This window comes from Oncorhynchus clarkii, chromosome 20 (assembly GCF_045791955.1).
Source record: "Oncorhynchus clarkii lewisi isolate Uvic-CL-2024 chromosome 20, UVic_Ocla_1.0, whole genome shotgun sequence".
Taxonomy (NCBI): Eukaryota; Metazoa; Chordata; class Actinopteri; order Salmoniformes; family Salmonidae; genus Oncorhynchus; species Oncorhynchus clarkii.
In genome coordinates, this window is record NC_092166.1 from 66,067,758 (window position 1) to 66,080,798 (window position 13,041).

Sequence of the window (13,041 nt, forward strand, 5' to 3'; positions counted from 1 at the left end):
TAGTACCTCTTCTCAATATTCTGCATTGGATTTGTGGTTTCCTTTACTCACTATACCCACATTGATCCGACAGAACAGGACAGGTGAAGGTAAATCTCCAGGATGGTCTCTTGACATTCTGTTTTATTGGTTCAGTGCATATGAAGAAAAGACATGAGAAAAGGACTCCACTGTAGCCTATTGGTGTTTGGTGAAATTAGATGTTTAACTGTCGGTGGATGAAAGAAAGCCACCCACTTCATTGGAGAGCTCATAAAGTTAGTAAACCCAGAACCCACTCCTGCATTCATTTAAGATCAGTCACAGTTGCACAACCAATAAATGTTCTGAGCGTTTTTGCTGCTGACACCTTATAAAACAGTCTTCCATAAGCTCCCTCCGGCATTGTTGGACAGAAGCCCAACTTAATTTGGTGTGATTTCACTTACTCAGGCTCTTTAAAATAGTTGTGGTTATTCTCCCTCTTCAAAAACATCAGGATGTATTGGATTTGTAGTCAGGACAACAATGAGAACAGCTCGGAGCAAAAGGTCCAGACATGTTGAGATGAAATGGCATCAAACAGAATGTTGTTTGAAGACAATACTTTGTTTCAGACTAGTTAGAACAAAGTATAAGCTGCATGTACACATACAGTACAGTAGCTGTGATGATGATGAGGTATTTATGGCAGGGTGTGTTATGGTTGTGAAAGTGCTTAAAGGGCAGACAGACAGATACCTGATTAAATAGACAGACACCTGATGAGACAGCCAGAAAGACAGACAGACAGACACCTCCTGATGAGACAGAAAGACACCTGATGAGACAGTCAGAAAGACAGACAGACAGACACCTCCTGATGAGACAGACAGACGGGCATTAGACGTCTACGTGCTATCTGAAAACACCATGGGCCGTTTAAATGGAGGTTTAATAGGTAACACTTTCCTGTAGGAGGAAACACCTCATACACACACTTTCTTTTTCATCCATGCACTTTCTCTCAGTTTGTCTTTCCTTTTAACTTTCACTATGTGTGTCTAGTGTGAATCCAGATCAATCAATTACACAACAGAAAGCAGTAGAAATGTAAGGAGTATTGAAGTGTCATCATTTCTTCGTATTAAAGTTTTGTTCAATGGATCACCCCAAATCATAACCTTTATTTACAAATGTATATTTGATTAAATATCTGTTGGCACAAGGTTACTTCACAGAACTGATGTGCAATCATTGAAATGAAATTGAAATGACAGAGTACTGAAGAAGGGTGTGAAATCGTGAAAAAGCAGAAATCATCTTAAATTATCCAGTGCTTCTTCCACAGTCATTTGGCTCCTTTGACGCACTGATACAGTAGGTCCATTTCAATGCACTGCAAGGCAGAGGGGATCTCCAGAGAGGGTGGAAGGTGACCTCAGGTGACCTCATAGCCCAAGGCCATGTGGGACATTTTGACAGTGCAGGAAAGCAGTGCTGCTGTCTATTGTCAAAGCAGACCGTATCATTCCAAAGGTTTGACTTCAAAGACTAGTTCGGAATGCATTACTCGGTGAGAGGGACCAGACCCTGTGGTTCCTGCTTTTACAGGACGAGGTCACCTGCCATCATGGTCCTCAGGCTGTCCTTGGTCTTATGTTACCTCCCCTTGTAGGACTTGGGGATACTTCCAAAATGTCATCCTATTCCCCTATTATAGTGCACTTCTTTTGAATTCCTTGTTAACCTTAGTTACCTCTCCTTGTTGGGCGCAGACACTGGTTTAACAGACTCAGGCATGACGGAGGTATCAACAAAGTCTGTGGTGATCACCTGAGCCTCTCCCAGCCTGCGCACACACCTGTGGACTGTCTTCAGGACGCGCTGCAGCCGGCGGTCCAGGGCCTGTAGGTGGGGCTCAGTAAGGACCGGCTGCAGTGCGTCTCCTCCCAGGGACTCCCTCATCACGTCACTGAGCCTGTAGCGGTCCTGGGAGAGGAGCTGCAGCCGCATTAACGTGGAACGCTTTATACTGAGAGGTGAGGAGAGGGGGTACAGGGAGGGGATGGAGGTGAAGAGGAGGAGAGAGAATGAGGGAGAGATAGGCAGAGAGTGAGACTTGACTCGAGAGTTGCCATGCCAAGTTAAATATGAATACAGGTTCAATGTTGGTGTTAGTTAATCTGTGTTAGTGACTATAGTGTATGCTCTCCATATTTACATGCAGCACTGTGACAGTGGAGCCAGTATGGACATCTCATCTTGAGAATGCTTCCCAAACCTGAAACACAGGAAGTGATGTCATCATAAGGGAACTAGAAATATTCCATTGTGCAATGACTGAAGTTATAAAGCAACTCTAGTACCCACCCTCTGGCGTTGTCAAAGTGAAGAAGAAAACCTTCATCGCCAAACTTGGTGAAGATCTCATAATGGTGCCTGTCCATGTTACCTGAGGGAGAGTGCCAAGAACAAATATTCACTCACATAGGGCTACAGACAAAAGTAGTGCACTGTAATTGGGAATAGGTAGTCATTTGTGACACAGCGTGTTTATTCAATGTATAGACAAAGGCAGTGCACTACATAGGGAATAGGGTGTCATATGGAACATGGACAGGGATCCATCAGGGGTGATGGGTGGTCGTACATACCAATAAGGAAGTCAAAGATGGCCATGTCTATGATGTTGAGCAGTCGGTTCCCTGAGTTGTAGGGATACAGCTGCTTTATGGTGTCACAGTACAAGGGGTTCACCTCCCACCTGGTAGAGACAGACACATGCAGATTGTAACAAGATATTCATTGTACCAAGATGTTCAGTCTGCCATATTACCTTATCAAAATACAGTAAAATGGATAACTTTCAAAATGGAAATGAGAGGCTCCAAAATGGCATTATGGGAAGAGACGGCAGTAGGTCTCAGGGTTAAGTAAGGGTTGTATGCATACTCCTCCCTGCCAGTGAAGGTGTATGATCGTATCCACGGGTTGGGGATGGAGATACGAGGGGCGATGCTGAGACCGGGGAGGTAGGCTGACATGGAGCCCTCCAGCAGGTCAGGGCTCCCACACACTGCATACTCAGTCTTACACACGTACAGACACTTAGCAAAGAAACACGTGTTGTTCGCTGTTTGAAAGAGAATATACATAGATATACTGTAGATTAGTTTAAACCATCAGTATTCATCCTCGCCTTTTAATCACAGACTGATTCATTAAGATCTAAGTAGCAGGTGTGTAGACTCTCAAGCCAAATTGTCTTATTATGGAACTATATTGCTCTAGTAGGGTAATGCCTACCTGGAGAGGTAAAGAACACACTCCTTAGGTCCTCATTGTGAGTGGTCAGGAGAATCTCCCCCGTCAAATTCACCAGCCTGCCCACCACCGGCGGTACCCTCCGGAAGTCCAGGATTCTAGGTGAGAGAAAGATAAGAGTCCCATTCTGATGAACGCAAACTCAAACATCTTCTACTACTCAGAGTTCGAGAAGAAAGAGTTCCATTCTGAACAGAACAAACAATAGAAAGTCAGATGAACTCATAGCTCCTGCAATCTCTCACCTCAGTTGACATACACAAAGTCACAGGAATTTAATTCAACTTTACAGATTTGTATCCATAATAACGCCTATGTAATTGCCTCTGTTCCCCGCGGTGTAGTCTAGCAGTTGTTGACGTGTGGCAACAGCCCCCAGGGCCATATTTACAGTCTGACAGAATTGTGTGTCTCAGTAACAGTCATCAGTGTGTGTATCTGAGACTAAATACTGGAGATGTTATTGAGGTGCTGCATATCTCACCTGCTGATTGGGCCTTATAATGATAAAGCCTCTGGTACAACACAGAGACAGAGACACAACACACAGACATACTAGACATACAGTATCTAGTCTTAGACAGTACTGTAGTGTTCAGTCACAGTGTTCAATTCATGAATGATAACCGAGCATTTAGTCTTTGTTTTATTTCTCTTCCTTTCCACTTCGTGAAATTCGAAATGGACTAAATGGTATATTGTGAGGTAAAAATGTATGGAACGTAATAACTTGATAACTTCTTTGAGCTTTATTAGCTGACACCCATGTACACCCATCCATAATGTTGTCGTGCGTTAAGGTATATCAACCACGTTGACTTGCTGTCTTGTGTGGTTTTGGGTTGATAAGCTGTGACTCAAATGACTGTATGTGACTGATGACTCACTTCAGTTAATGTGCAGTAACCTGGAGGCATGGAGGTTAGAGAGGCTTTACAGTAGACAGCAGTAATTACACCTAAGTCTGTGGAAATGAAATGCTTGGCTTGGGAAGGAGACATGTTGAAATAGTGGAAAGGCCTTAATCTCCCCAAGGACACTCTTTCACAGTCAAAGGTATACAGAGGTACACATTTTAGGATCTGTTTGTTGGGAGGCAACTTGGGAAATACAGTATGCTTGAAAATCATTCAATTTGAAGGGTTCTTATATGCTTTCTCAGAAAATAGATTGAATCGGCGAGAGAGTTCCAGGTAAGATAAGGTTGTATAAAACAAAATTAAATAAATATGAAGAGAGTACAGGTTGCCAAGGTTACCTGTCCAGGTGAAAGGCAGCAATCTCAGCATTGTGTCTCTGGAAGTCGACGAAGTAGAACAAATCATCAGGAGTCTCCTGGTCTCTCTGCTGTCTGAGAGAAGGAGATGAGAGGAGAGAGTTGCTAACGAGTGGTTCATATAACTACAGTACTGTTCAAAATATCACTACAAACCAAAGCACTCCCCCTGATTCATTTCCTCAAAAAACAATCACCTCATGGGTTTGAACATGGCCTTGCCATAGTTCTGCATCTTCAGGGCCAGCTTGAGGTGGTATCCACTGGGCTTTACCACTGATACCGGGAAATAGAGAGAAAGAGATTGAGAAAGAACATGAAAGATAAAGAGAGAGAGACAGTGATGGATCAGAAATTAAATTAACTAAACGAGGCATTTTCTCTAACCAACCACTCAGCCAACCACCTGCCCTCAGTTTCTGTCTCTCTCGGCAGCTCTTCGTCTCGTACAGAGAGAAAGCTTGGCAAAGCTAAGCTCGCTAAAAATCCTATCCAAAAAACACATAGTTGGCCGGAAATCTGACCCAAGTTTATTTTGCAGCTCGAATCCTTGGGGTTTCTATTTGATTCTGTTGGATATTATTTTCTCTGCTCTAGATCTGTTTCAGCCTGGACCTGTTCCCAGTGATAAGACCATGACAGAGGCTGTAATGGTTCCACAGATGGAGAACTACACTCAGTAGGGTTTCTCTAGTATGTCAGGGTATTTAGCATACCGTGGCAGAAAGCAAGGCTAACCAGTAACCATAAAGATACACACTTCTCCTCCTGATTCCAGCTGACTCAGCTCAGTCTTCTGAAGTTCTGGCTTATTAATAGTTTACAATCTCTTTCCGCTGTGTTTAACTGCAGGGAAATCAAACAGACACAAACAGGCTTTGAAGTGCAAAGGGAACATTGTCGCTATTTCAACTGTTCAAGAAGAAGTGGTTGAAAAAGCCTTTTTTTTTTTTTTAAAGCGGGACAGAGGAATAGAGGGATTTTGGGTTCTTGGAAGTGTGTTTGTGTTGTTGATGAGGTTGGATACACCGGTGTGTTTTTAGGGAGTGTGGTTGGAAGCTCTACAAATCTTGGAATGCAGCCGGCTGCAGGCCCTGTTAGATGAGATTGCTGTGTGTGTGTGTGTCTGTCTGTCTCTCTGTGAGCCTGTGAGTGTGTATCCATGGTCTGAGTTGTTTGTTGCTAGAAGGTATAGCAAAGCTGTGGAGATTGCCGTTGTGTGGGCTGTTGTAACAACTCCCCACTCTCCTGCTTCATGAGATAAAGCTTTTTAAAGAACACTCTTCCTTTGAACTAAATGAGTCGGTCTCTGCTCTCTGTCTCCAGGGATGTGACTTATGAAGATCTGGAGAGTGTGAGAAATTAAAATGATGCTAATTTATGGGGCTTGGAACCAGATGAAAACAAAAGTCTTGTCAGTCCTGCGACTGGGTGTTCGGTTCTGATAGCACGGCTGAGCACCAAAGGAAATAACAGAGGGAGCAAAACTACAAAAGAACCAGTCATGAAGATGACTGTGTCAACTGATTCTCTCTTTTCTCTCCCTTTTCTCTCCCTGTCCTCATGGGAAACTTTTTAAGCAAATGGAATGCATCTTAGAACTGTGGTAGCAGGATTGTAAGATGATGTTATATTTATGCACCAAATGGTTGTTTTATTTAATAGAGTATGGTTCTCTCTCCTTTCTGAGTTAACTGAGAGGAGTCTTTATGGAGCTTGGGCTGGCAACTGATTAAGTGATGGCTTGGTGATAAAAACCTACAGCTGGCGTACCATAGATCAGATGTGGTGGGTGTCACTGAGATAGAGATAGCCTGGAGGAACAGAACAAATGCCTCAGTAGTCCTAATTATCCTGGCATCTGGGAGACAATACCAGAAGCAGGTGACCACAGGATGAACCCAAAGTGCCTTATGGTGCCCCCAATCTATATGGGGGGAGTTGAACCAGCTATGACTGAGCAATCTTGGTATCTGGTATATAAGGAACAGCATGGTCTGTATAGGGGACGATCTCGACCCAACAGTCAAGATTGTTGAGTCGACGGTTTAATTATTGCAATAATTAATCGATATTGAATAAAGATGATTGTTTGAAGAAATGACCAAGTCTCTATCACTTGAATAGAATATTCCTCCACAGAACACAAAACGCATAAACCATAGAGGAACAAAACAGAGCAGATACGTAGACAAGACAGCACTGGACCTTACCCCGGGTACAGTCACACGCTCCTTTGAGGGCCTTTTCGTCTTGAGTGTAATCTGCATAAAGACATTTCTGCAATCAATACCTATAACAATCATATAAATGGTTCAAGCTTCGGGTCCTATAGCACCTGCATGCACTGTTGACAGTGACTATAATGCAACACTCATATGAATACCGCTTATATGAATGGTTATAACGCTCATACAACAGGTCCAACCTGCGCTGATGACGGCGTTGGACTGCATGTCCTTCAGCAGGCGGGTGATTGTGGGGTCCTCGCGGGCATACAGAGCGTATCGATTAATGCCCAGGTGGAACTTCAGCCAGCTGGCCTCAGGGTCAAAGGTCGCTTGGTGTTCCAGCAACGTTGCTGCCTCGCTGTACAGCTTCATATGCCTGGGGGGGAAGAGGGGTGTTACAGTGGTGTTAAGGTTATGCATAGCCTTGCCGTTGCTGCACAACATCATAATGTATGCCTGAGGGGGTGAGAGAAGCGGTCAAAATGAGGTCAGAGTTAGGGTATGCAAAACAGTGGAGTTATCCTTGAAAGCCTGTGATACACATACAGTATCAAATCAAATAAAACTTTATTGAAAGCGCCTTTAAAAATACACTTGCAACAACCATGGTGAGGACAACAGTTCCTTCACCGGACAAACAATCATCCAAACCTTTAGGGTATCTCCACAGAGGAGAATAGAGTCAGCGGTAATCAGTCAAAGACACATGCAGATTATTCTCAGAGGAAAACATTTGTAGTGGCAGCATTCCAGACAAACTAAAGCCTAGTAAACAGTCGCCACCTCTCTCTTGGACTCTCTGACTCCCTCTCAAAGCTTCCGAGCTGTTCGCCCTCACTTAGAAATCCCCCTTCCTTCCTCTCCTCCTCTCCTGACACTTCCCCACAGAAACATACTTAAAGTAAGGGCAGGAATCACCCCGGATCCAAAGCAAACATTCAAACCATTAAGGAGGTTTGGGAAGCATGTGGCATTGGTGCACCGTTGTGCCAGTTCTGACCGCGGTGGGTGGGAGGGTTGGTTGCTTCTCTACGCTCAAACATCATCAGTTGCTGTGGTCAGATGACAGGAGGGGTCGTCACAGGAAGGCTGACCACAGACCACAACCAGAGACCACAAACCCAGAAACTAGAAACTAGGAACCAAGCAGCTGGCTGCAACACCACATCGCCTTCCTCTTTCAGTGGTCTTGATTCAAACTATTGTTGTATGCCACACACACACACACACACACACACACACACACACACACACACACACACACACACACCATAAATCGTAGTGGTTGACTTGTAAAGCCAGTAAACTAGAACGGCTCTATTTCAGCCTCCAAATAAAACAGTCAAACTTTCCCCAGAAGTCCCTATGAAAACCATCCATCCTCTTGTTAAGTCCATTTCTCTTCTGTTAACAGGCTGCTGCAAGATTTTTGCAAGACCCTAAGCCCTGGGGTATCTATTGTTATGTGCCATTTAGAAGTAAGCCAAGGGGGTAGAAATCTCCTCTCTTCATATTTCTTCTGTTTTTCCACCAGTGAAGCCCAAACAGGATCTCTCTGAGGGGAATGCACTGAGCTGTGATGGACACTGTTAGACAGGAGCAAGACAGCTACAGTCTGTTCAGCTCTCACAGGTTTAAAGGATTTCATCAGGTTTAAGGGTCTTGTTTACCTAGCACAGGGAGATCCAGACATAGGCTCTCAAATGATGTTTGAGTGCTGGTTCCAGATCACCATTAAATGTTGTTTACAACATCGACTTTAAAGACATTTTATGGGGTTAGTCTTTATGGAAAAATTGCTTGCCTAAGAGAAAACGTTGACGTGCTTATGCGTGTGAGAGAATAAGAGAAAGAGGGAGAAAGAGAACGGTGTGTTTATGCATGTGCCAGGGATCCACAGCCGTAATGTCAGGGACCCTACCCCTCCACCACATCGAAGCCACAGTAGGGAAACACACGTCTCCTAACATGTCTAGTCCCACTAAAACTAAATCACAACCATAACAAAACATTGAGATTTATCTAAACTCAGGGCTGTGTGTAGTGTACTCACCTCTCCCAGCGCGAGACCTTCCTCCTGTAATACCCCATTACCTCTTCAGACTGTAACAGCCTCTCTTCTAGCACCAGCTCCGGTGTCTGGATGTTATACAGGGGTTGAGCAAACAGCCTCTCCAGCTTCGAGCCCAACTCTGTAAGGTTGTCCGTAGCTCTGACCCCCATCCCCTGGAGGTCCATGGAGGTGGTGTTGGAGGGCCAGGGGGTGGTGAGGCCGCTGTACCCAGCAAGGGTGAAGTTAGTCCCCCTGGAGGAGGGACAAATGCAGCCTCCATCATCTGGTCCTGGTTGTCTGTGGCGGAGCTTGGGGAGCAGGACGAAGTAGAGGTCAGCAGTGAAGATGGCTGTGAGGGTCACAGACAGGAGCAGACGGTCTCTCCTCAGCATCATAGCGGGAGGATGTGAGGAGACAGAGAGGGAGATGGAGGGGAGAGACAGAAGCGAGACTAGAGAGAAAGACTGGAGGAGAGAGATAGTGGCTAGGGAGAGACACGGGAGAGAACAAGAAGATGGAGAGAGTAACCAAAGAAGTCTTAAAAGACAGAAGAGAGAGACAAATATAATAAACTAGACAGTGAGGCTAAAGAACGAGACCATATGAGGAGCGAGACCAGAGAGAACAGAGAAATAGAGTAGGTGCTGCTCCACAGTAGACAAGCCGTCACACCGCCAGCCACAGGCTGCAGGTGAGAGGTCAGAGGCTAGATCCGGGTCTCTGTCTGTGTGCAATCCTCCTGGATGAAGGTGGTCAAAGCCCAAAGCATGTGCTGGACACAGTCAATGTTCTAGGTTCCAGGTGCTTGGTTCCGTTCTGGCTCAGATCAGATGAGAGACAGTGTGTTACTCCAAGTGACAGGTTGTTTAGTGGCTCCAAGCAGAGGTCCTTGGCTGTGTGAAGAGAGCGCGTGTCTATCTCTTGTCACAGCAGAATGTAGAGTGCAGTCCAGCTTCTGTCCTCCTGGTCTTGCTCTGACGGTGTGTGTGTTTGTGTTTGTGTGTGTGTGTGTGTGTGTGTGTGTGTGTGTGTGTGTGTGTGTGTGTGTGTGTGTGTGTGTGTGTGTGTGTGTGTGTGTGTGTGTGTGTGTGTGTGTGTTTGTTACACGCCTGTTGGTGGGAGATTGCAGGTCCAAGTCCAGTGTGTGTTTCCTGGTCGCCTCTCGTCCTCCTGAACACAATCCTCTTCATCTGGACCTGGCAAACAGTGTTCTCTGAGAAAAGTGAAAGTCTGTGTGTGTTTGTCTGTGTGTTTGCTTGTACATGTGTCTGAACAGATTTACAAGTCTTTGTGCATGTGGCTGAGTTGCTCTCTTTAGGTGTATGTGTGGTGTGTGTGTGTGTGTGGTGTATATGTGGTATGTGTGTGTGGCATGTGTGTGTGTTGGTGGGTGTGTTAAGTCAATCGTCTCAGTGGGATTGCCTTGTCTCTGGTCATCTGTCTCCTGCTCTCTTCTCTTCCGTTGGGTGAGTCGGGTGTGAACACAACACTCTCAACACCCTCTCTCCTCTTTTCTCCTCCATTCTCTCTCCTCTCCACCTCTCTCTCGTCTCTCTCCACTCCTCCCCCTTTCCACCTCTTTTATTCGATTATTCTCCACCCATCTCCTGTAATCTCAACTCCTCTCACCTGTTCCTCAGTCAGATCCACTCCCCCTCTTCCTCTCCCCTCTGCTCCTCTCGGTCTTTCTCTCCTTTACTCCTCTGTTCTAGACTGCTCCCTCCCGCCCTCTTCCTCTCCTCTCCATTGCTCCCGCCCTCTTCCTCTCCTCTACACTGCTCCCGCCTTCTTCCTCTCCTCTACACTGCTGCCGCACTCTTCCTCTCCTCTACACACCTCCCTCCTTTCGTCTCTGCTTCACTATGTTCAGCTCCTAGGCACTGTTCCAACAGCACTTTCCTCCTCATCCCACTTCCCATGAACACACACACGGACACACTCCTCCCTTACTCTGTCATACTTGCAAGAGGGAGAGAGGGTGGTGAAGAGAGCTAGAATACGTCTACCCACACAGAGTAAGACAGCGTTGACAGACACTCACACTCATACACTCTTTTTTATGCTTCTGCTGTTTCAGTGGGTGAAAAGGTTCTTCAATGGCACCACTAAAAGTCACTGTAGACGACATTTGTTATTCTAATTCCCTGAGCAGCAAGAAACTCAGAGGGTATTTCCCAGACTCCATCTGCGTGTTGTTGTTACTGTGGTATTTTAGAAACATCTGTCGTGTGTTTGGGGGTGTGTGTGTGTGTGTGTGTGTGTGGAACTCATTCTCTGAGGGTTTTCACTCTCTCTCTGAGAAGGAGAAAATGGACCCAGACTCTCCTTGATTGATGTTGGAAATTAGCGAAACCCGTCCGTAACCTGACCTTTTAGCTGTTAAAGTGCTTCTGTGTGAAGACACTAAAATGAGTGAAGTGAACACTCCCTAGAAGTGCTAGGAATACCACAACTATGAAAATATGAGCAGCTATTGTTGTTCTAACAAACCTAAATGTTTGATGTAAAAATAAGCATTTTATTTAGACAGACGACGACCACTCTTTTCCATAACAGACTGAGCTTCCCATTTAATTAAACTGTTGTTTGCATGTGACTCCTTAAAAGGCTATTGTCACAGTCCCCCTAAAATAAACCTTGGTAGCCTGACACTGATAGAGAGAAATCCTTTTTTAAATTATCATATGAGTTCAATTCATAATACCTCCAGATTATCATCTGATAATTCCTGAAATCAACATATAATGTCTGTGTTAGTATGAATCGTGAGTTGTTTACTTGCTTTAAGATAACCCTGTCTGTTTGTGTTCTATCCCCGACACAAACACTGCTCTGCGCCTACTAGAAATGTCCTTTCCCTCTCTCTCCAGAAAACCAAGTGTAAAATAGCACAACTTTGGCTTTGGGGAAATACACAAGGAGGACACACGCAGGCAATTAATAGGGGGAAAATAGAATAAGAAAACAAAACAACAAAAGTACCCCAGGTTGTACGTCATTGTTTTTACTTCTATAATTAAAATGTGCCGTGATGAGGATGGGATGGATAATATTGTAAAACATGTAATTGTGCTGATAAAGGTTTAGTCTCTACCCTTTTCTTCTTACACAGTGAAGCCTGCGCACTGGGCACACACTGGTTGAATCAACGTTGTTTCCACGTCCTTTCAATGAAATTGCGTTGAACCAACGTGGAATAGACATTGAATTGACGCCTGTGCCCAGTGGGTGCTGTAGTTTATGTACACCTGTCATCACAACTCATCCTGATTCCTGTTATTTGGTCGTTGCGATGATGTCATGAGAACCAGAACATGTTGTGGGAGAGAGAGAGAGGGAGGGAGCGAGAGAGGGATAGAGGGAGAGAGAGAGAAAGAGATAAGAGAGTGGGGGAAGAAAGAGACAGAGAAATGGGACAGATAAAAACCAATGAAGAAGTAGAGAAAGGACAAGAGAGGAGAAAAAAATGACACAGCGACTGACCTTGGATGCTCTAGAGTTCCTTGCAGTAGTTTAGTCAAAGTGGTATCGCATGACCCTTTATGGACGCCAGCCCTGCCCAAGCATAGTAACGTTACCCTGTGACGTGCAGTAAGGATAGACTGTGTTTACCCTGTGATAATCGAATAAAAAAAAGCTGTTATGAAAAGCCAAATATGTTTTTACATTATATAACACATTTTAATTCTTTATGGTTTATTTCATGTTTTTTGATTCTGGTCGTTTTTATGAAGAAAAAAAAATCTACAAATGTGCTTAAACTGCATTAAAGAAATGAGTACTAGACTGTCCACTTGTCTGAAAAGTCATTATCAGTTAATACTTTTTACCCAGACTTTTACACATCTTGGACATTTACTTTTGCTTTGTGGACTTAAGGAATGGGAATTACCTTTTGTGTCAGTGTCAAGTGTGAACCTCGTATTTCCATTCACAAAGTGGAGAGAGCTTGCTAGCTAGCTAAATGTAGGGTTTAAAAACCGACCGGCTGAAAAGGTAAGACATATCTTATATATCTTGCTAGATATTTAAGTGATATGTTGCGTTTGCTATTTAGTTGTAAATATGTATGCGAGTGTTATAGCTACTATGGAATACTTGTTTTGATTGTTGTTTTCAGACCACGTTAGCAGCTAGCTAGCTGACTATGCCATGCATTGGTTTGTTTCATTTGAATGTAACATTTCGCTTAGCTA

General features: G+C 44.5%; 1 protein-coding gene across 2 annotated transcripts; it reads right to left on the bottom strand.

The window, feature by feature from the left end:
- Window positions 1-90: 90 nt before the first annotated feature.
- On the bottom strand, window positions 91-10,673 carry LOC139376765 (FAM20A golgi associated secretory pathway pseudokinase). Of its 2 annotated transcripts, XM_071119670.1 has the most exons (12): window positions 10,475-10,673; window positions 8,846-9,329; window positions 6,990-7,168; window positions 6,775-6,825; window positions 4,759-4,837; window positions 4,544-4,636; window positions 3,268-3,383; window positions 2,914-3,094; window positions 2,616-2,725; window positions 2,332-2,413; window positions 2,183-2,242; window positions 97-1,993 (listed from the first exon to the last, which is right to left on the bottom strand). In XM_071119670.1, the coding sequence occupies exons 2-12, from the start codon at window positions 9,238-9,240 to the stop codon at window positions 1,714-1,716; spliced, it is 1,626 nt and encodes a 541-aa protein (XP_070975771.1). In that variant the 5' UTR covers window positions 9,241-9,329; window positions 10,475-10,673; the 3' UTR covers window positions 97-1,713. The 2 variants fall into 2 exon arrangements, with proteins under 2 accessions (XP_070975770.1, XP_070975771.1); XM_071119669.1 differs by lacking the exon at window positions 10,475-10,673 and having other exon boundaries at window positions 91-1,993; window positions 8,846-10,401.
- Window positions 10,674-13,041: the final 2,368 nt, after the last annotated feature.

Coding starts and splice junctions, on each gene's coding strand:
- LOC139376765 (XM_071119669.1), bottom strand. CDS start 9,240: ATGATGCTGAGGAGAGACCGTCTGCTCCTGTCTGTGACCCTCACAGCC. Junction 6,826..6,989: donor CAACGCCGTCATCAGCGCAG/GTTGGACCTGTT, acceptor GTCTTTATGCAG/ATTACACTCAAGACGAAAAG. Junction 3,384..4,543: donor GCTGCCTTTCACCTGGACAG/GTAACCTTGGCA, acceptor TCTCTCACCTAG/AATCCTGGACTTCCGGAGGG.